At 44.4% G+C, this 21951-nt stretch overlaps 1 protein-coding gene across 1 annotated transcript in view; it reads left to right on the top strand.

Annotated features, from left to right (window-relative positions):
• Nucleotides 1-21951, top strand: part of ERCC3 (ERCC excision repair 3, TFIIH core complex helicase subunit) — a 57391-nt gene that overhangs the window by 13488 nt on the left and 21952 nt on the right. Inside the window, exons 7-10 of the mRNA XM_040358223.1 lie at nucleotides 1174-1378; nucleotides 4279-4593; nucleotides 6546-6730; nucleotides 14512-14714. Of these exons, the coding sequence (XP_040214157.1) occupies nucleotides 1174-1378; nucleotides 4279-4593; nucleotides 6546-6730; nucleotides 14512-14714 (908 nt within the window). The remainder of the gene's footprint in view (nucleotides 1-1173; nucleotides 1379-4278; nucleotides 4594-6545; nucleotides 6731-14511; nucleotides 14715-21951) is intronic.

The following is a 21951-nucleotide window of genomic DNA, read 5'->3' on the forward strand; positions in this document are numbered from 1 at the left end:
GCGTCCTTTTTTCCCCACAAATGGAGATTTCTTTTGGTGGTATTTGATCACCTCTGCGTTTTTTAGTTTTTGCGCTATAAACAAAAATAGAGCGACAATTTGGAAAAAAATGAATATTTTTTCCTTTTTTCTATAATAAATATCCCCCAAAAATATATAAAAAAACTTTTTTTTTCCTCAGTTTAGGCCGATACGTATTCTTCTACATATTTTTCGTAAAAAAAATTGCAATAAGCGTTTATTGATTGGTTTGCGCAAAAGTTAAAGTGTTTACAAAATAGGGGATAGTTTTATGGCATTTTTATTTAATATTTTTTTTTTACTAGTAATGGCGGCGATCAGCGTTTTTTTCTTCGGTACTGCGACATTATGGCGGACACTTTTGACACATTTTTGGGACCATTGTCTTTTTTAGCGATTAGTGCTATAAAAATGCATTGGATTACTATAAAAATGCCACTGGCCGTGAAGGGGTTAACACTAGGGGGCGGGGAAGGGGTTAAGTATGTTCTCTGGGTGTGTTCTAACTGTAGGGGGGAGGTGGCCTCACTAGGGGAAATGACTGATCGCTGTTCATACATTGTATGAACAGAGGATCAGCATTTCCCCCCCTGACAGGACCGGGAGCTGCGTGTTTACACACACAGCTCCCGGTCCCCGCTCTGTAACGAGCGATCGCGTGTGCCTGGCGGCTATCGGGCACGCGCAGTGGCCTGCGCGAGAGAGTCGGCGGTATATTACATGCTCTCACGCAGGAGAGCCGATCTGCCGCCGTAGAACTGGTCGGCAAGCAATTTAAATGCCACCAAAAGACGGCTCTATTTGTGTAATAACAATTTCATATGTGTACAGTGTTGCATGACCGTGTAATTGTCATTCAAAGAGTGACAGCACTGAGAGCTGAAATTTGGCCTGGCCAGGAAGGGGGTAAAAGTGCTTGGTAAGCAAGTAAAGAATAGAATGATATCTGATCCTTGCAATCATTGGACTAAGCAGCTGCTGTTATTTACCTGCATTGGAATTGTTGGGTTGTGTTTTTTATATCCTCCGATCTTTAGACGATACCAGCTAACACTTGGTCGTTATTAACAAATAATATCCAAATATATGGATTTTTTTTTACTGTTTGTGAGATGCGGATCACTTGTTTTGATGCTCTCCTTTGTCCAATAGGAACACATTGAGTTGCTCCAGAAACAATGTATCCACATGGAGTATCCTTTATTGGCTGAATACGATTTCAGAAACGACACCATGAATCCCGACATCAACATCGACCTGAAACCCACTGCCGTCCTGCGCCCGTACCAGGAGAAAAGTTTGCGCAAGATGTTTGGCAACGGGCGCGCTCGTTCTGGCGTGATCGTCCTGCCTTGCGGTGAGAATTTTTATTATTGTGCTGGTGGCATGGCGTTGGTCACATGGTCTCAGTTGGGGGGATTTGGGGGGGCTTAGCGTTCAGGCAGACGCACTGTGTGGGCATTTGTGTTATATTTGAGCTGCCCAAGCTAGAGACTGACTGATGGGAGGTCATGAGCTGTGCCATAGCGGAGAGCACGGAAATAAAGAGCTCCGTCTCAGTAGGGTCCACAAAACCGAATCCAAGTGCCGAGTTCAGAAAATACAGTGTGACATAAAATATTTCAACAATTGCCAATTTATTCCCTAGGATCTCTGCTACAAATATACAGTGGAACCTCAGATTACGAGCATAATCCGTTCCAGGAGAATGCTCGTAATCCAAAGTACTTGCATATCAAAGCGAGTTTCCCCATTAAAGTCAATGGAAACAAAAATAATTCATTCTGCATTGACTTCAATACTGCATGCGGCCAGAGGCGGGGGGGCGCCGGAGAGCCTAAAAGGCCCGAGGACACTTTGGCTGACCTCGGCAAATCGCGGGCAGACTTCATACCCGAGATTTACCGAGATCGGCTGTGCTGTCCTCAGGCCTTTCTGTGCATTTCCGATCGTCGACATTCGGCTCCGGCGCCCCCCCTCACCTGAGGCCAAAAGCGGTACTGCACACCGATTTGGCCTGAATCATGCTCGTTTTGAGAGACAACACTCGCAAACCGAGTCACGATTTTTTTTAAATACAGCGCTCGTATTGCGAAACGCTCGTTAACCACGTTACTCGCAATCTGAGGTTCCACTGTATATCTAAAGTTTGGGGGTTCTAAGACCCTTTTCACACTGGAGCGTTTTTACAGCGTTTTAGCGTTAAAAATAGCGCTCATAAAACGCTCTCCATCTCAATGGACCCCTTCACACTGAGGCGTTACACGGGCGGGGCGTTGAGAAAAGTCCTGCAAGCAGCATCTTTGGAGCAGCTTTTGGGCGCTGAAAAAAAGCCCTTCATTGAAATGAATTGAAAGCGCTGTAAAAAACGTCTGAATAGCGCCTATAATCCGCTCTGAGCTGTAGAAAAGTCACATGATCTCCCAAAAATATAAACCTGCAAGCAAAAAAAAAAGGGCATCTACAACAGCAGGACTGAAATTGCCCATGCTTCAATAACGCTGTTAAAACGCCCGTTAATTTTACCGATAGCGCCCTAAAAACGCAGTTATAGCCCTGAAGGCGTTTTAGGGCGTTTTTGCAGCGCCTCAGTGTGAAAGGGCTCTAAGTAATTTTCCAGCAAAAAATACGGATTTGAACTTGTAAGCAACAAATGTCAGAAATGAGCTTAGGCATGAAAGGGTTAAAAAAAATATATTTTTGGGAATGGATAGACTCCGTGGAAGAGACCTATAAAATGGAAGAACTGAGAGAAGGGGTGGAAGGTAATAATATAGCCCAGGATAAGAAATGGGATAATTGGAGGGCCTTTAAGAAATCGTGGAGTTATGTTGAAAAACTCAGAGTTGAGACCTAAAGACAAATTAAAAACAGATTTGAAGGCATCAGAAGGTACTTGGGATTGTTTATGGTGAGATAGAGGGAGGGGAGGTGGGAGAGGGAGGGAAGGGAGGAACTGGGATAAGGCGAAGGAATTGAAAAATCTTTTTTGTTGAGATCACTAACAAAATTATAAAAAAAAAAAAAAAAAATATATATATATATATATATTCGGCAAGAAAAAAGAAATCTAAGAAAAAACCACACTAATGATGCGAAACCTGATTAGAGACGCTAAGGGCTGGCAAACGGAACATGAGCGTATAAACGCATACTCTATGAGGTTGAAGTCTGAAGTGAAAAAAAAAAAAAAAAAAAAAATATATATTTTGTTAGAATTTTGGCTTTAACCCCCGGACCATATTGCTGGTCAAAGACCAGAGCACTTTTTGCGATTCGGCACTGCGTCGCTTTAACTGACAATTGCGCGGTCGTGCGACGTGGCTCCCAAACAAAATTGGCGTCCTTTTTTCCCACAAATAGAGCTTTCTTTTGGTGGTATTTGATCACCTCTGCGGTTTTTAGTTTTTGCGCTATAAACAAAAACAGAGCGACAATTTTGAAAAAAATGAATATTTTTTGCTATAATAAATATCCCCCAAAAATATATAAAAAAAACTTTTTTTTTCCCTCAGTTTAGGCCGATACGTATTCTTCTTCATTTTTTTCGTAAAAAAAAACGCAATAAGCGTTTGGTTTGTGCAAAAGTTATAGCGTTTACAAAATAGGTGGTAGTTTTATGGCATTTTTATTAGTAATGGCGGCGTTCAGCGTTTTTTTTTCTTTTTTCGGTACTGCGACATTACGGCGGACACTTTTGACACATTTTTGGGACCATTGGCATTTTTATAGCGATCAGTGCTATAAAAATGCATTGGATTACTATAAAAATGCCACTGGCAGTGAAGGGGTTAACACTAGGGGGCGGGGAAGGGGTTAAGTATGTTCCCTGGGTGTGTTCTAACTGTAGGGGGGGGGGGTGGCCTCACTAGGGGAAATGACTGATCGCTGTTCATACATTGTATGAACAGAAGATCAGCATTTCTCTCCCTGACAGGACCGGGAGCTGTGTGTTTACACACACAGCTCCCGGTTCTCGCTCTGTAACGAGCAATCGCGGGTGCCCGGCGGCGATTGCGCCCGGTGGGCACACGCACGGGAGTCGGGGACGAGCGCCCCTAGTGGCCGCTTCGAGAGCCGCCGTATAGCTACGGGCTCTCGCCCAGGGGAGCCGACCTGCCGGCTGCTGGTCGGCAAGTAGTTAACTACAAAGCTGCCATGATCTGGTAATAATTAGAGTTCAGTTACTAATTTTAAGATATGGAAAAACCGTGCTTGTGGTAAATGATGTGAACCTCCTGTGTGTGTTTTTTCCAGGTGCGGGAAAGTCTCTGGTTGGCGTCACGGCCGCCTGTACAGTTCGGAAGAGGTGCCTCATTTTGGGGAACTCGGCCGTCTCCGTGGAGCAGTGGAAAGCTCAGTTCAAGATGTGGTCCACCATCGACGACAGCCAGATATGCCGTTTTACCTCCGACGCCAAGGACAAGCCCATCGGCTGCTCGATTGCCATCAGCACCTACTCCATGCTGGGACACACCACCAAGAGGTCTTGGGAAGCTGAGAGGGTGATGGAGTGGCTGAAAAGTCAGGAGTGGGGTCTGATGATTCTAGACGAGGTGCACACCATTCCAGGTAAATAGAGCAGACCTTCGCCTTTTAACCACTTCAACCCCGGACCCTTTGGCTGGCCAAAGACCAGGCCACTTTTTGCGATTCGGCACTGCGTCGCTTTAACTGACAATTGCGCCGGTCGTGCGACGTGGCTCCCAAAAAAAATGTACGTCCTTTTTTTCCCACAAATAGAGCTTTCTTTCCAAACCACATGGATTCTTATACTGTTTTTAAAGCCAAGCTAAGCCTATTAACTTTTAGAATAGCTCCAAGAAAGGTGGTGCGCTCCTGTCACAAACGTAACACCCACTTGTATATATTAACCACTTCCCGACCGCCGCATGTAAATGTACGTCCACAGTATGGCACGTACAGGCACATGGGCGTTCATGTACGTCCTTGCCTTCTAGCGGGTGGGGGGGTCCGATCGGGACCCCCCCCCCCGCTACATGCGGTGGTCGGGTTTGCTCGGGGAGCGATCCGGGACGACGGCGCGGCTATTTGTTTATAGCCGCTCCGTCGCGATCGCTCCCCGGAGCTGAAGAACGGGGAGAGCCGTATGTAAACACGACTTCCCCGTGCTTCACTGTGGCGGCGCATCGATCGTGTCATCCCCTTTATAGGGGAGACACAATCGATGACGTCAGTCCTACAGCCACACCCCCCTACAGTTGTAAACGCACACTAGGTGCACCCTAACTCCTACAGCGCCCCCTGTGGTTAACTCCCAAACTGCAACTGTCATTTTCACAATAAAGAATGCAATTTAAATGCATTTTTTGCTGTGAAAATTACAATGGTCCCAAAAATGTGTCAAAATTGTCCGAAGTGTCCGCCATAATGTCGCAGTCACGAAAAAAATTGCTGATCGCCGCCATTAGTAGTAAAAAAAAAAATAATTAATAAAAATGCAATAAAACTATCCCCTATTTTGTAAACGCTATAAATTTTGCGCAAACCAATCGATAAACGCTTATTGCGATTTTTTTTTTTTTTTACTAAAAATAGGTCGAAGAATACGTATCGGCCTAAACTGAGGGAAAAAAATGTTTTATATATGTTTTTGGAGGATATTTATTATAACAAAAAGTAAAAAATATTGCATTTTTTTCAAAATTGTCGCTTTATTTTTGTTTATAGCGCAAAAAATAAAAACTGCAGAGGTGATCAAACACCACCAAAAGAAAGCTATATTTGTGGGGAAAAAAAGGACGCCAATTTTGTTTGGGCGCCACGTCGTATGACCGCTCGATTGTCTGTTAAAGCGACGCAGTCCCGAACTGTAAAAACACCTTGGGTCTTTAGGCAGCATTTTGGTCCGGGGCTTAAGTGGTTAAGTAACACATCTCCACCCATTGTCTTGACGTAGAACTCCAAAAATACATGTAACCTACACAGCAACTGACCTTCGTCTGTCCTCAACAAACCTCAAAATGGCCATGTTTAAATATTGATTCTCAGAAACCTTTAACACATAAAATAGTAAAAAATTCAAAATATAACACCAATTAGCTCCTGATGAGTGGATATTACTCCACGAAACGCGTAGAGCCTTCTTATTCAATTTTTATCACAGCAATCACGTGGTCCTTATGGGTTTTAATTAACTGGTTGAGTTATCGTTTCATTTTATGATCTCTATTGTGATTTACCAATCATGTTTTATTTTATTCTGTACTATATTTATTGATGTAACATGAATGCCATTATATGCAACATGCACTAGTCTGTTATGAATAAACAAGCTATTTACTATACATTGATTGTCTCATCCAGCCCAAGTGATGTGTTTCATTTAAAGTCCCCCTGTCCCTAGTTGCCCCCTTTTGGTCCATATTATCGGGGATGGAGACTTGTACGCTACACAAGCCATGGTCTCATTTAAAGTCCCAACCACATTTTTCTCTTGAGTTGTAGCTTACATCTGCTGCTATAGTGGGCAATTCAAATGTTTTCTATTTGGCTTCATCCAGCTAAGATGTTCCGTCGTGTCCTAACCATCGTCCAGGCGCACACCAAGCTCGGTCTCACCGCCACGCTGGTCCGAGAAGATGACAAAATCGTCGACTTGAATTTCCTAATTGGTCCCAAGTTATACGAGGCCAACTGGATGGAGCTCCAGAACAACGGCTACATCGCTAAAGTGCAGTGCGCTGAGGTGAGCAGAACAGCGAGCCTACATATAATGTTTTACCTGTTAACTGACTTTTTTTCTATCCCCCTTTTTTTTCTTTTTTTTTATAAATATTTTAATTACTTCAGGCCCGGAAGATTTTATTCCCTTCCTGACCAGAGCACTTTTTACAATTTGGCATGGCGTCGCTTTAATTGACAATTGCGATGTTGTATCCAAACAAAATCTGCGTCCTTCTTTTTACACAAATAGTTTTCTTTTGGTGGTATTTGATCACCTCTGCGGTTTAAATTTTTTGCACTATTAACAAAAAGAAAACCTTTAAAAAAAAAATTAAACGTATATTGATTGGTTTGCGCAAAAGCTATACCGTCTACAATCTATGGAATATATATATATATATATATATATATATATATATATATATATATATATATAAATATTATTATATTTTTTTTTTTTTTAGTTATGGCAGTGATCTGCGATTTTTACTTAAGAGAGAGTAGGCGCTAGCACCAGCAGCAATGGAAATGCAGCTAAAACAAATAAAAACAGGTGAGCTCATGAGACTGTTAATATAGTCCTTTGAGTTCGAAATAAAACACTTGCAGGCCTAGTGATGTTTTTAAGCGAATCTGAAGGCAGATGAGGAAAACACAATGGCGCCACTCTAAGTGTTATAAGTAGTGTAACATTTATTGGATAAAAACGGTAGCAAGCTTGCTCATAAGCGTTGGTGAGATTAGGTATGTATTGCCAAAGAAACGCCCCTGGCTGTCACTGTATGCGGCTGTGTTGTGGAGCGGTTGGCGGCGGTGGATGCCATCGCTTCCTCTGTCTGACACACTGGGAGCCAGTAGGACTTCTGGCTCCCCCACATCACCCGGAAGTATTGCCATCCATCTGATCCAGCGTCCATCCGGAATTGACGTCACAGCTCGGCTCCCAGTGTATCAGAGACAGAGGAAGCAACGTTATCCACCGCCGCCAACCGCTCCACAACACAGCCGCATACAGTGACAGCCATGGGCGTTTCTTTGGTGATACATGCCTAATCTCACCAACGCTCGTGAGTAAGCTTGCTGCTGTTTTTATCCAATAAATGTTACACTACTTATTACACTTAGAGTGACGCCATTGTGTTTTCCTCATCTGCGATTTTTAGCAGTACTGCAACATTACGGCAGACATATCAGACACTTTTGACACATTTTTTGGGACCATTGACATTTATACAGCGATCAGAGCTATAAAAATGCACTGATTACTGTGTAAATGTCACTGGTAAGTAAGGGGTTAACACTAGGGGCGATCAAGGGGTTAAATGTGTGTTCCCTAGATGTGTTCTAACTGTATGGGGTTTGGAGTGACTGGGGGAGAAGAGATATCGTTGTTCCTGCTTCTTGGGAACAAACAATATCTCTCCTCTCCCCTGACAAAACAGATTTGTGTGTTTACACGCGCCCCCTCGGACGGCTCTTAACCCCCGGACCATATTGCTGGTCAAAGACCAGAGTACTTTTTGCGATTCGGCACTGCGTCGCTTTAACTAACAATTGCGTGGTCGTGCGTCGTGGTTCCCAAACAAAATTGGCGTCCTTTTTTCCCCACAAATAGAGCTTTCTTTTGGTGGTATTTGATCACCTCTGCGGTTTTTAGTTTTTGCGCTATAAACAAAAATAGAGCGACAATTTTGAAAAAAATGAATATTTTTTGCTATAATAAATATCCCCCAAAAATATATAAAAAAACATTTTTTTTCCTCAGTTTAGGCCGATACGTATTCTTCTACCTATTTCGTAAAAAAAAAAATAATAATCGCAATGAGCGTTTATTGATTGGTTTGCACAAAAGTTATAGCGTCTACAAAATAGGGGGTATTTTTATGGCATTTTTATTAATATTTTTTTTTTACTAGTAATGGTGGCGATCAGCGATTTTTTATTTTTTCCGGTACTGCGACATTATGGCGGATACTTCTGACACTTTTGACACATTTTTGGGACCATTGGCATTTTTATAGCGATCAGTGCTATAAAAATGCATTGGATTACTATAAAAATGCCACTGGCAGTGAAGGCGCGCCCCTAGTGACGTATAGCTACGGGCTCTCGCGCAGGGGAGCCGACCTGCGGCCGTAAAATGACCGTGGCTGGTCGGCAACTAGTTAAAGGGCACAACGTACCCATACGGGGTTTCGCCCAGCAGAGCCATTCTGCCGACGTATATATCGGCGCGAGCCGTTGATTGCTTGACCCTTAATTGTTAATTGCCGTTAATTGCTTGACCCTCTGGCAATTCTGACATTTCTCTTCTACATGTAAAAATCATATTTATTTATTTTTTACAGTCCCCCAAACATTCCATTTTTTTTTAAACCCCATAAAATGGTGGGTGTTGCAATTTTTGTAACGCAGTTGTTTCAGGGGGGAAAAAAATTATGTAATGCAAAAAAATAGCACAATATACAATTTTTTTGGGGGTAAAATATGTTGAGTATACCGAACAGGTCACGCTTTAAAATTGCCACGCTCTTGGAAAAGCGCCAAAGTACACTACTTAAATCTCCATAGGCGATGGTTACAGGTTTTACAGGTTACCTGTTTAGTGTTACAGAATAGGTCTAGCGCTAGAATTATTGCTCTTGCTAGATCCCATTCCCTGTGCTAGGACACCAGATTTCTCCCCTTTCCTGGAAAGCATGAGATTGAAAAAAAAAAGAAAGGCAATCTTTACATTTGCCGCAACTGGAAGTGACGTCATGACATCCTTTCCGGCCTCCCAGGGTCATAGATATGTGCGGGGGACCATCTGGTCCACAGCCACCTTTATTGTAACCTGGTGGCACCCCAGGTTTGGATACTGAGCAATAATTCTAGCACAAGACCTCCTCTGTAGCTTTAATCCACAGGTGTCAAACACAGGGCCCGCGGGCCGAATCCGGCCCTCCAGACCATTTCATGTGGCCCTCGCACCTCTCCTGCAGCTGCCGGAGAGCTCCAGCCCTCCTCTGGTCGTCCTCCAGACCCTTACTTTCTACTTACAAGCAATGCATCCAGCTTCTTCCCAGCCGCAGCATAAGAAAGGGGGGGTGCACTGATGTAAGGGAGGGTGGGGGGGACTCAACTTCTGATGATAGGGTGGCTTTTAACATCTAATGTAAGGGGAGGGGGTGTGCTGGACATCTAATCTTACAGATACAACCGGCCCTTTTGAGGGCAATCATAATGTTGATGCGGCCCACGAAGAAATTGAGTTTGACACCCCTGATATCTGTAAAACATTTTTAAAGGAGGAGATTTTTAAGTACCGTAGTTTGTCGCCATTCCACGGATGTGCGCAATTTTAAAGCATGACATGTTTGGTATCTATTTACTCGGCATAGCATGTTACACATTCTAAAAAACAAAATTGGGGTAAATATTTTTTTTTATTTTTTTTCAATTGCGTTTGAAAGACCACAGCGCCAATACAGTGTGATGTAAATTATTTCAACAATCATCATTTTATTCTCTAGGGTCTCTGCTAAAAAAAAAGAAAAAAAAATATTGTAATGTTTGGGGTTTCTAGAAAAAAAATATTAAAAAAAAATAAATAAAAGTTCCAGAAAAGTCCTGGTCTTAAAGTGGTAAAAAAAAAATCCAATAAAATTCTGACTATAAGGACCCTTCCACACGGGGACGGATCCGCTTGCAGCGGCCCGCCAGCACAGCAGGAGATCTCTCCGCTGAGCCGGCGGGTGGCAGGTACCTCTCTGCTCACTGAGCGGGGAGGGGCTTGTCCAGCGCCGTTGTCTCCTATGGACAGCATGTCCGTTTTCATCAGATCTCGCCCAATCCGATCTGCCATGGACGGAAGGTGACTTATCGCCCTCCATCTGATTTTAGCGGATCGGATGTCGGCGGACATGTCACCGCTGACATCCGACGCTCCATAGAGAAGAATGGATCGGTCGTTCTGGTCCCCCGAAAAAAAAACTGACCGGTCCGGCCGTGTGAAAGGGGCCTAACACTGTAAAGACTGCACTGTCCTCTATCCCGCCACTAGAGGGACCCTCATGTCTGCACATTTCCTCCATTGGCAGCAGGTGTATGAACATGTTGTGGGAACTTTTTTTCTTGTATGCGGAGATTGGATTTTCTTTTTTTTCTGTTTCTCAAGCTGTGTCATTGTAACGTTTCCAAAGTCTCACCATCGTTCCTTTCCACTCCTGTATTAGTCAGTATAAGGGCAGACCAGCCGCCTATCGAGGAAGAATAAAAATGTTGTATGCCGGAGGGGACAAATGTAACTTTCTATTAAACCAGAGGCATTGTGTCCGGATGATCCGTCCATTTATAATCAGAGTCTGGAAGCCGGCTTTATTGTGTTCCCATCGCAGGCCGGGCTGAGCGCCAGGAAAGTTTTTCTTTTAGAAACGTTTCCACCTGAGCTGGTAATATCGCATAACCCCGGTGTGAGTGCGGAGAGCGGCCCACTTTTGGCTCAATGCAATCATTGTTTGAGGTTCACAGGCTTCTAACAGTCACATACATGGGGAAGAATTGCAATAAAAAAGGTCCCTTCCTTCTACTGATCTTACATGGATGGGGACAAGACCACAACTGATGCTATTTGTGACATTTGTTGGGTCAGCTCAGGGTTGACAAATTTGCTTGGAATCTAGGAGCCAGCTCAAAAAAAGTTAGGAGCCAGAAAACGCGCCCCGTCCCGACGAGCTCGCATGCAGAAGCGAACACATACGTGAGCAGCGCCTCCATATGTAAACGGTATTCAAACCACACATGTGAGGTATCGCCGTGATCGTTAGAGCGAGAGCAATAATTCTAGCCCTAGACTTCCTCTGTAACTCAAAACATGCAACCTGTAGATTTTTTTTAAACGTCGCCTAAAGGGGTAAAAGTTTGTCGCCATTCCACGAGCGGACGCAATTTTGAAGCGTGACATGTTGGGTATGAATTTACTCGGCGTAACATTATCTTTCACAATATAAAAAAAAATTGGGATAACTTTACTGTTGTCTTATTTTTTGATTTAAAAAAAGTGTATTTTTTTCCCCCAATAAAAGTGGGCTTGTAGTAAGACCGCTGCGCAAATACGGCGTGACAAAGTATTTCAACGATCGCCTTTTTATTCTCTAGGGTGTTAGAATAAAAAATATATATAATGTTTGGGGGTTCTAATTAGAGGGAAGGAGATGGCAGTGAAAATAGTGAAAGATTACACATTAGAACAGCTGTTTAACTTGTAATTCCAACAGCCACCACCAGAAGGAAGAGCTTGGGACTTCACAAGGCCGCAAAGCCGCGGCCTCAATTACCGGCCGTCGCGGGCCCGCCGCGATCGCGCAGGGGGGGGGGTGGGGGCGCACAGAGACACAGGATCCTGTGCCTCCGTGCGCCCCCACCTCCCCCTGCCGCGGCCGGTAATTGAGGCAGCGGCCTTGTAGGCCGCAAAGCCGCGGCCTCAATTACCGGGCGCCAGGTCACAATTTCTTGTCGCAATTGCGACCTGGCGCCCGGATTTTGTTGACCCCCTAGGTCAGCTCATTTATTGCTTACCAGCTTTTCTAGCCTCCAGAAGTTTTATTTTAGGCTCTATTTAGAAATCTAACCTTTAAAATAGGGCATTCTTGCAACTTACTACCACCAGTGTAATGCCGCGTACACACACCATTCCGACAACAAAACCGTAGATTTTTTTTTTTTTTTTTTTTACCGACGGAATGTTGGCTCCAACTTGTGTTGCATTCACACGGTCACACAAATGTTATCGGAAATTCTGACTGTCAAGAACGCGATGTGACGTACAACACTACAGCGAGCCGAGAAAAATTACGTTCAATGATTCCAAGCATGCGTGGAATTGATTCTGATCGTTGCATACAGACGATTTGGAATTTCCGACAAGAACCTTTGCAGTCGGAAAAATTTGAGAACCGGCTCTCAAATTTTTTTGCTGTCGCAGAAATTGTCCGATGGAGCCCACGCGCGGTCGGAATTTCCGAACCAAAAGCTCACGTCGAACATTTTGTTGTCGGAAATTCCAACCGTGTGTACGCGGCATTAGGGGCATTTTCACAATGGCCTAATCTTACAAGTTGTTCCCTGAGACCTGAAAGGTATTTCAAGGGTTTCACTGGGGCAGAAAAGTGTTGACAGGCTGGTCCAGTATAGCCCTCCCCCCCCCCCCCCCCCTCCAAGCAATCCTCAGTTTTTTGCTAGTGTCTTAGACCCCTTTCACACTATAGCCCATAGCGTTGGCAGTAAAATAGTGGTAAAACGCAGCTATTTTACCATTGGATTTGCGTCGCATTTCGGCCACTAGTGGGGCGCTTTTAACCCCCGCTAGCGACCAAGAAAGGGTTATGAACCGCTACAGTGGCGTATTGCCAGCGGTAGGGCAGCGCTGCCCATTGATTTCAATGGTCAGGAGCGCATTAGCAGCGGTGAGTTCACCCCTGCCAATGCGCTCCAAAGAAGCTGCTGGCAGGACTTTTTCTGACGTGCTGCCAGCGCACCACTCCAGTATGAAAGCCCTCTGCCTTTCACACTGGAGTGAATGGAGCAGCTGTTTAAGGACAGATTGCAGGCGCTATTTTTAACGCTATAGTGCCTGCAAAATGCCCTCAGTGTGACCCCTTTCGGCGCTATTGCGCTAAAAATGGTGCCTGCAAACCGACCCTAAACAGCTGCTGCTGTTTCTCCAGTGTGAAAGCCCCGAGGGTTTTCACACTGGAGCAGTGCGCTAGCAGGACGGGAAAAAAAGTCCTGCTAGCCGCATCTTTGGAGCGGTGAAGGAGAGGTGTGTGTGTGTATACCGCTCCTCCACCACTCCTGCCCATTGAAATCAATGGGACACCGCGGCAAAACCGCCGGCAATGCATTGTGGGTGTTTTTCACCCTTTCTCGCCCGCTAGCGGGGGGGGGGGTAAAATTGCCCCCGCTAGCAGCCGAATAGCGCAGCGAAATTAGCTTTTCCGCCACCAGTGTGAAAGGGGCCTTTATAGATGTACTTTCTCCTCCAAAAGAAGATAAATCTTTTACTGTTTATGAAGATGTATTTTTTTTTTTTCATCTAGCAAGTTTCTTCAGTTGCTTTAGCGCCAGAAGGGGCCCATTTTGTAATTTTCCTGATCTCGACACGCGAAAATTCAGCAAAAAATTTGCGTTTATTTTTATCGTTGATTAAAAACTCCACACTAAACACTTCTAGCTCCAGGTTATCAAGACTGAAAGCTTGGGTACGGATTTATTAATTGATTTATATTGTAATTAATGATTGTTATATAAATAGGTGGCTTTTCCCGTAAAACGGTTGTGTTTTTTATTTTATTTTTTATTGCTTTGAGGTTGGCTTCAATGGTTTCCCATTTTATTCCACTCCTTTTTTCTTCTATTTTTTTTTTTTTTTCTTGTGCTTTTTTTTCCTCCTTACATGTTAATCTGCCTTTTCTGTTTCTATTTGTTTTGTTTTGTTTTTGTTTCACTCCATTCTGCATCTCTGAAAACATTGTAATCGCATCTTCAGTCGCCATTCCAAGTTAAGCTCCTGAAAGCCGCGATTAAGATATTTTATATTCTCCGCCACCCAGAAAAGCGGTTACCGCCGTAGAAAACGTTATTGCCCCCCCCCCCCCCCCACCGCTCTCGTCTTCCATCCCCAATTAGGCGATTTGCCGGCTTCCATTCAGCCACATCCTCTCCCGTACAAATTAAACTGTTGTGCCTAGGATGTCCGCCCGACTTCCGCTAACCAAGCCGCGCTCTCTGCCTTTTGTCTCCCCCCCCCCCCCCCTTCCGCAGGTCTGGTGCCCTATGTCACCCGAGTTCTACCGAGAATACGTCGCCATCAAGACAAAGAAGCGCATTCTTTTCTACACTATGAACCCGAATAAATTTCGAGCTTGCCAGTTCCTGATTAAGTTCCACGAGAGAAGGAATGACAAAATAATGGTGTTTGCCGACAATGTCTTTGCGCTGAAGGAGTACGCCATCCGGCTGAACAAGTAAGTGGACCTGCATCTCAACGAGGTTCGGGGATTTGCGAGCCGTTGTATCCATGAATAGCCACTTTGTATTTTTAGGCAACTTCAATGGGGAGGGGGGACTTGTGTTGGCTGGCAGTCCTCCCTGGCGGTGGAAGGCAGAAGGATTTTATTTTTGCCTGAGATTCGCGCGCTGTCATTCACTTTGCAAGAAAAGCCCTAACAACCAATTTGGGAAATCTCTGAATTTCCTTTTTTTTTTTTTTGAGCTATAAATAGGAGCCGCGGCCACCGCTGGGTTTTATAAGGAAAGTAGAACGCTCAATTGTCTATTTAAATGACATTATTCTATTTAAAGGTTGCCAGCAGTGTGGTCAACAAGATGTAATTAGGTGGAGCAAATGTTTTATAATCACGCCCGTCAGTCTCCCAGGGTGTAAATGGCCGTCGGTAGCGTGGCCAGTCCAAAGAGGGGTTTTTATGGGCAGCGTTGTTTCTAGTCTGGGCTAAAAAGCTGAACATCAGGTAATAGGGATTATTATTTTTTTTGTTTACCAAAAATATGTAGAAGAATACTTATTGGCCTAAACTGAAGAAAAAATGTTTTTTTTAGATATTTTAGGGGGATATTTATTATAGCAAAAAATATTGCATTTTTTTTCAAAATTGTCGCTCTATTTTTGTTTATAGCGCAAAAAATAAAAACCGCAGAGGTGCTCAAATACCACCAAAAGAAAGCTCTATTTGTGGGCAAAAAAGGATGCCAATTTTGTTTGGGAGCCACGTCGCACGACCGCGCAATTGTCAGTTAAAGCGACACAGCGCCGAATCGCAAAAACTGGCCAGGTCCTTTTAGCGCAGTGGTCATCAACCCTGTCCTGCAGGGCCCACTAACAGGCCAGGTTTTATGTATTGCCTTGGGGAGATGCAGTCTAGAATACTGCAATCGCTGAGGAGCAAATGATATAAGCTGTGATGTATTTCAGTTATCTTGAAAACCTGGCCTGTTAGTGGGCCCTGCAGGACAAGGTTGATGACCACTGCTTTAGCTGCCTAAAGGTCCGGGTCTTAAGTGGTTAAAAAGAACATGAATTATCATGAACATATGTAACAAACAGGACACACATGATACAACACATAACCGCACCAGTCCGGACGTTTAACGGTTCAGCCACAGTTAGTATGCACCATATCCAAAACGGTTCATCAAATAAATTTATTAAAAGAAGAAGATTATGTGAGTCAAATAAATAATTTGATATAACGCCTTCTTTATCGGAGCCAATGGGAGCTTTAACTAGTGGCTGGACCCTAGGAGCGAGAGGGAGGGAGAGAATTACTGATTGGATCGAAGGGTTAACTCTGGGATATCCTTGTTGATTAATGTCACTGAAGGAACCATAAGCATGCATTGGTTAGTGATATTATTTGGTAATCCTGAAATCGCTGTAGTAAGCTAGCTTGAGTTAATCAGGTTGTTAAAGTATTATACATGAACATTCCTGGTTATGTGTGTCCAATGATTACATAAGCTTCTTCAGCACTGATTGTATATTCAAATAACAGTCCTGCCACAATTGTGAGTAAAGAAGTGCTGACAGCAAGAGGTTTAAATCATTGATATGCAGAGTACCTGGTTCTGGTATCCAATAGAGTTGGGCAGTCAGAGGAGGGTTAATACATTACCGGTGTACCGCCATTCGCAAGCTTGCTAATCCATTAATTGAGCTGTATGACTGCTTAACCACTTAAGGACCGGACCAATATGCTGCTAAATGACCCAAGGGGTTTTTACAATTCGGCACTGCGTCGCTTTAACAGACAATTGCGCGGTCGTGCGACGTGGCTCCCAAACAAAATTGGCGTCCTTTTTTCCCCACAAATGGAGCTTTCTTTTGGCAGTATTTGATCACCTCTGCGGTTTTTATTTTTTGCGCTATAAACAAAAATAGAGCGACGATTTTGAAAAAAAAATGCAATACTTTTTACTTTTTGCTGTAATAAATATCCCCCAAAAACATATATAAAAATTTTTTTTTCCTCAGTTTAGGCCGATGCGTATTCTTCTACATATTTTTGGTAAAAAAAATCGCAATAAGCGTTTATCGATTGGTTTGCGCAAAATTTATAGCGTTTACAAAATAGGGGATAGTTTTATTATTATTTTTTTTTACTCCTAATGGCGGCGATCAGCCATTTTTTTTTTTTTTTTTTTTTCGTGACTGCGACATTATGGCGGACACTTCGGACAATTTTGACACATTTTTGGGACCATTGTCATTTTCACAGCAAAAAATGCATTTAAATTGCATTGTTTATTGTGAAAATGACAGTTGCAGTTTGGGAGTTAACCAAACCACAGGGGGCGCTGTAGGAGTTAGGGTTCCCCTAGTGTGTGTTTACAACTGTAGGGGGGTGTGGCTGTAGGTCTGACGTCATCGATCGAGTCTCCCTATAAAAGGGATCACTCGATCGATGCAGCTGCCACAGTGAAGAACGGGGAAGCCTTGTTTACATACGGCTCTCCCCGTTCTTCAGCTCCAGGGAGCGATCGCGAGGGGGCGGCTAGAAACGAATAGCCGCGCCCTCGTCAAGGATCGCTCCCCGCGGGTTTCTGACCGCCGCATGTACGGGGGGGGGGGTCCCGATCGGACCCCCGACCCGCGGAAAGGCGGGGACGTACCTGTACGCCCATGTGCCTGTACGTGCCATTCTGTGGACGTATATGTACATGCGGCGGTCGGGAACCGGTTAATGTGTGGATTGACTCGGTTGGCTGGGCTGGGAGATGGAGCAATGCATCGCAGTCCACGAGCCTCCCCAGCTATTCGGTCAGCTGTTTAGTGTCCGCCAGTGGATGGACCGACGCTGCGCTCTAAGCCCAATATAGGTACCTGTTGGGCGGTGATAGTTGGTGTGATCCCTCTCGAGGTTACTAAAGAGCCTCACTGCCCCATATCTCTCTCTCGCTGTCTTCCTAATCGTGTCGCTCTTGGGGGACGTCACGTGACTGGCGCGCAGTGATGACGTCAACGCGTTTCGCCGTGCTGATGGCGTAGCTTCATCGTAGACGTTTACCCATCACCAGAGGCCAGGCATATTTATACGGTGGCCAGCTGGAGATTATCACCATGGGAAAAATAAAAAAGTGTCGGAAAAGAGCGTGTCAAGTCCAATTATAGAATGTATAACAGGTGGTCCATTGGAAAGAATCTATCGCGTTCATTATCATTGTCGCCTGGTATTTGGAGATCGACACTGCCTTGATTTATGGCGCTAGTCTGTCTCCCTATCAATGCGGCATTGTCCACGGCCTGACAGATTTAAATAATGTGTTAATCCCGGGGATATATGTGGTAAAAATTGTATAAACACACATTTAAGGAAAGAGAGGGGAACAGGATTACAAAAAGAGACAAACAACAAACAGGAAGGACAAAATTGTTACCATCATTGCCTACTATGATGGGCTGGGGGCATCATTGTGAGGGAGGACATGAAAAAGTACAGGAGAAGATCTAATTGATCCATTTTGTGTATCAAACCCCCATTATTATGAATTGATTAGGTCGATTAGCCCTAATAGATAGGGAATAAGGATCTATATTTTTGAGTGGAATGGAAAGTATAGATGGTTTTTCTATTTATGTATATATACACGCACAGACATAAGGGGAGGAGGTTGATTTCCCATGTTATATGTGTATATGTACACACTAGAGGAGAAAGTAATGAAATTAAAATGATTTTAACCACTATAGAAGAGCATATGGTGAAATTGATAGTAATCAACTAGAAAGGAGGGATGGTAGTGTACCGTTGTATTGAATGCAATATGCATGCAAAATTGAAAAATAGCCATGTCAGGAGTCCAGGAAGACCTGTAAATTCAATTTAGTATTTAGGCCAATTGGCACTAATGATTTTAAACGATAGATCCACCATTTTTCTTTTTGTAGGAGGATACGATTGTAATCTCCTCTTCTGTTTGGTAGTGTTCCCCGGTAGCCGGGGAGAACCGATTTTTCCAAAGCCGGGCACACCTCTATATACTCCCATGTTAAACGGAAGTTTAGGCATGGGCGCAGTGAGACATGGACACAGTGAGGCATTCACATGGACACAGTGAGGCATGCAGATGGACACCCTAGGCTTATACGCGAGTCAATAAGTTTTCCCAGTTTTTTGTGGTAAAATGAGGTGCCTCGGCTTGTATTCGGGTCGGCTTATACTCGAGTATATACGGTAAGCATATAAGGAATCCTTCCAGGTTCCAGCTCCTCTTATTCACTTTCCCAAGCATCCTCACTGGAGCGATTGATGGCGAAAACTTCCAACATTCTCATGCCGCCATAGCAAAAGCTGCACAGAAAACACTTCTTCCCTTACAGTGGTTCTCAACCTGGGGGTCGGGACCCCCTCGGGGGTCCATAGATGATTTGCCAGGGGTCCCCAAATCCTGGGCTGTTCCTGAAGACCGCACTGTTCTCCCAGGAAGGGGGATAAGAGGGGGAGGAAAAAAGAGAGAGCAAGAAAGACAGAGGGAGGCATGGGGGGGGGGGGGGGGGGGAACAAAGAATTAGGATGGAGAGAGATGAAAGGGAAAGAAAGTTGAACAAAGAAAGAGTGGTACATCCTAAAATGTACTATAAGGGGTTTTAACCACTTCCCGACGGCCGTACGACTTTATACGGCCGCAGGGTGGCTCTAAATCTTTGGGAGGCCGTGTTTTTAAATCTTTGGGGGGGCGCGTGCCTGGCGGCCGCGATGTCCGCCAGGCTCCCGCGATCGGCGGTTACAGAGAGAAGGACATGGATCTGTGTGTGTAAACACACAGATCCACGTCCTGTCAGGGAGAGAGGTGACCGATCTGTGTCCCTTGTACATAGGGACACAGATCGGTCACCCCCCTTCCCCCACATTTAGTAACACTATATAGGGTACACATTTAACCCCTTCCTCACCCCCTAGTGTTAACCCCTTCCCTGCCAGTCACATTTATGCAGTAATCGGTGCATATTTATAGCACTGATCGCAGTATAAATGTGAATGGCGCCAAAAATGTGTCAAAAGTGTCCGATGTGTCCGCCATAATGTCACAGTACCGATTAAAAATCGCAGATCGCCGCCATTACTAGTAAAAAAAAAATGATAATAATTCTGTCCCCTATTTTGTAGGCGCTATAACTTTTGCGCAAACCAGTCGCTTATTGCGATTTTTTTTTTTTTTTTACCAAAAATATGTAGAATAATACGTATCGGCCTAAACTGAGAAAAAGAAAAAAAAATTAGCTATTTATTATAGCAAGTAAAAAATATTATTTTTTTTTCAAAATTGTCGCTCTATTTTTGTTTATAGCGCAAAAAATAAAAACCGCAGAGGTGATCAAATACCACCAAAAGAAAGCTCTATTTGTGGGAAAAAAAGGACGTCAATTTTGTTTGGGAGCCACGTCGCACGACCGCGCAATTGTCAGTTAAAGCGACGCAGTGCCGAATCGCAAAAAGTCCTCTGGCCAGGAAGGGGGTATATGTGCCCAGTAAGCAAGTGGTTAATACTGCACGAGTAGAAAGGACTCGGGGAACGCTAAATGTCCGTGGGTTAGGGAACGCAAATAACTTGTCTTGCCTATGGTGCTTTCAACCCACGATATGAAAATAATTTTACTGTTAGGGGTCCCCACAACTTGGGAAATTTTATCAAGGGGTCACGGCACTAGAAAGGTTGAGAACCACTTCCTTTAGAACCTGGTGGTCTGTGAAGATGACAAGTTTAGATAGACGCAGGCGACCCATGCAAGTGCCAACCGCCCCTTTTGTTTGGGGGTCAACACGGCGACTGTTAAAGCCCACTAATGACCGTTTTATTTCAAATGAAAGATCTCTCAACGTCTTTTCTGGAGATAATCTGCTTTCTCTGTGGCCCCCATCCGCTGACCCATAGAACTGGGGGCTGAGTGTTTTGTCTCATGCCCCCATTGATTCCCCCCCCCCAATGCAAATTTGCAATGCTAGTTAAAATGATTCATAATTCGGCTGGTGATCTTTTATTTTCTGCCTGCAGTTCAGCTTTATGGTATTGATTTCCTAGTGCAATTTGCACTCATTTTTAGTTCTGCTTTGTGCGGAGCTTTAGAGGCATTCCAGCCGAGATGGATCCTGTATGAGACCCTTTAATCTGTCTGAGAGAAGGTTAGAAATGCAACTCCAGGAATGTTAGTTCTGGTGTGATCGCTGTTCCGTGCGAGTGGGCAGACGGTGAGCTGGAGCCTTACAAAATGTCACGTTTACATCCTACTTCGGGGTCTGGAGCTGCCCATCCTCCAACTTACAGGGAGGTTTTGCCCAGGGATGGGCTTTCTTATGAGTCCCCCCCATAGTATTGTTTGATTACCTGTTCAATCTGTCAATTGTTCGTTCCATTATTGTTTAACCACTCCCCCCCCCCCGGAAGGTTTACCTTCATGACCAGGCCATTTTTGTTCGACGCAGCACTGACAATTTTACGGTCGTGCGACGCTGTACCCAAACAAAATCTACTGTATATACTCGAGTATAAGCAAAGTTTTTCAGCACATTTTTTTTTTTTGGTGCTGAAAATGCCCCCCCTCTGCTTATACTCGTCACCTTTTTGCACCTGGGAAGAAGGGTGACCGCTCCGATAGACCGAGAGAACTCTCTCACCAAATCCAAAACTCTGGGTGCCGGCAATGCAATGACATGCAAAAATGGATGAAGAAGACTAGGACAGCCGCACTCCAAAAAAGCGTTCCTTTTTAACAAAATGGGTCACAAAACTGACATGTCACAGCAGAAATCAGAAAAACACAGCTGACGCGTTTCACACTGTCATACAGTGCTTAGTCATAGCTTTTTCTTTTTTTTGCAAGACAAACTGAAAATAAATATATACCGTATTTATCGGCATATACCGCGCACTTTTTTGCCCTGAAAATTAGGGCAAAATCGTGGGTGCGCGGTATACGCCGATACCCGCTTTCCCGCACGGAGTTTGAATACTGCGCCGACATATGCCGAGCGCAGTACACTCGTGTATTGTCGGGCAGTGTCGGCTCCTGGACGTCCAGGACGTCAGCGCGAGAGTAGCCGAGCCTGCCCGACAATACACGAGTGTACTGCGCTCTGTATATGTCGGCGCAGTATTCAAACTCGGCGCGGGAAACGAGAGGGGAGAACACCGCAGAAGGACGCCGGACCCGACGAAGAGGACACCCGAAGCCGCAGACGGACGCCGGAC

Source organism: Rana temporaria, chromosome 6 (genome assembly GCF_905171775.1).
Source record: "Rana temporaria chromosome 6, aRanTem1.1, whole genome shotgun sequence".
Taxonomy (NCBI): domain Eukaryota; kingdom Metazoa; phylum Chordata; class Amphibia; order Anura; family Ranidae; genus Rana; species Rana temporaria.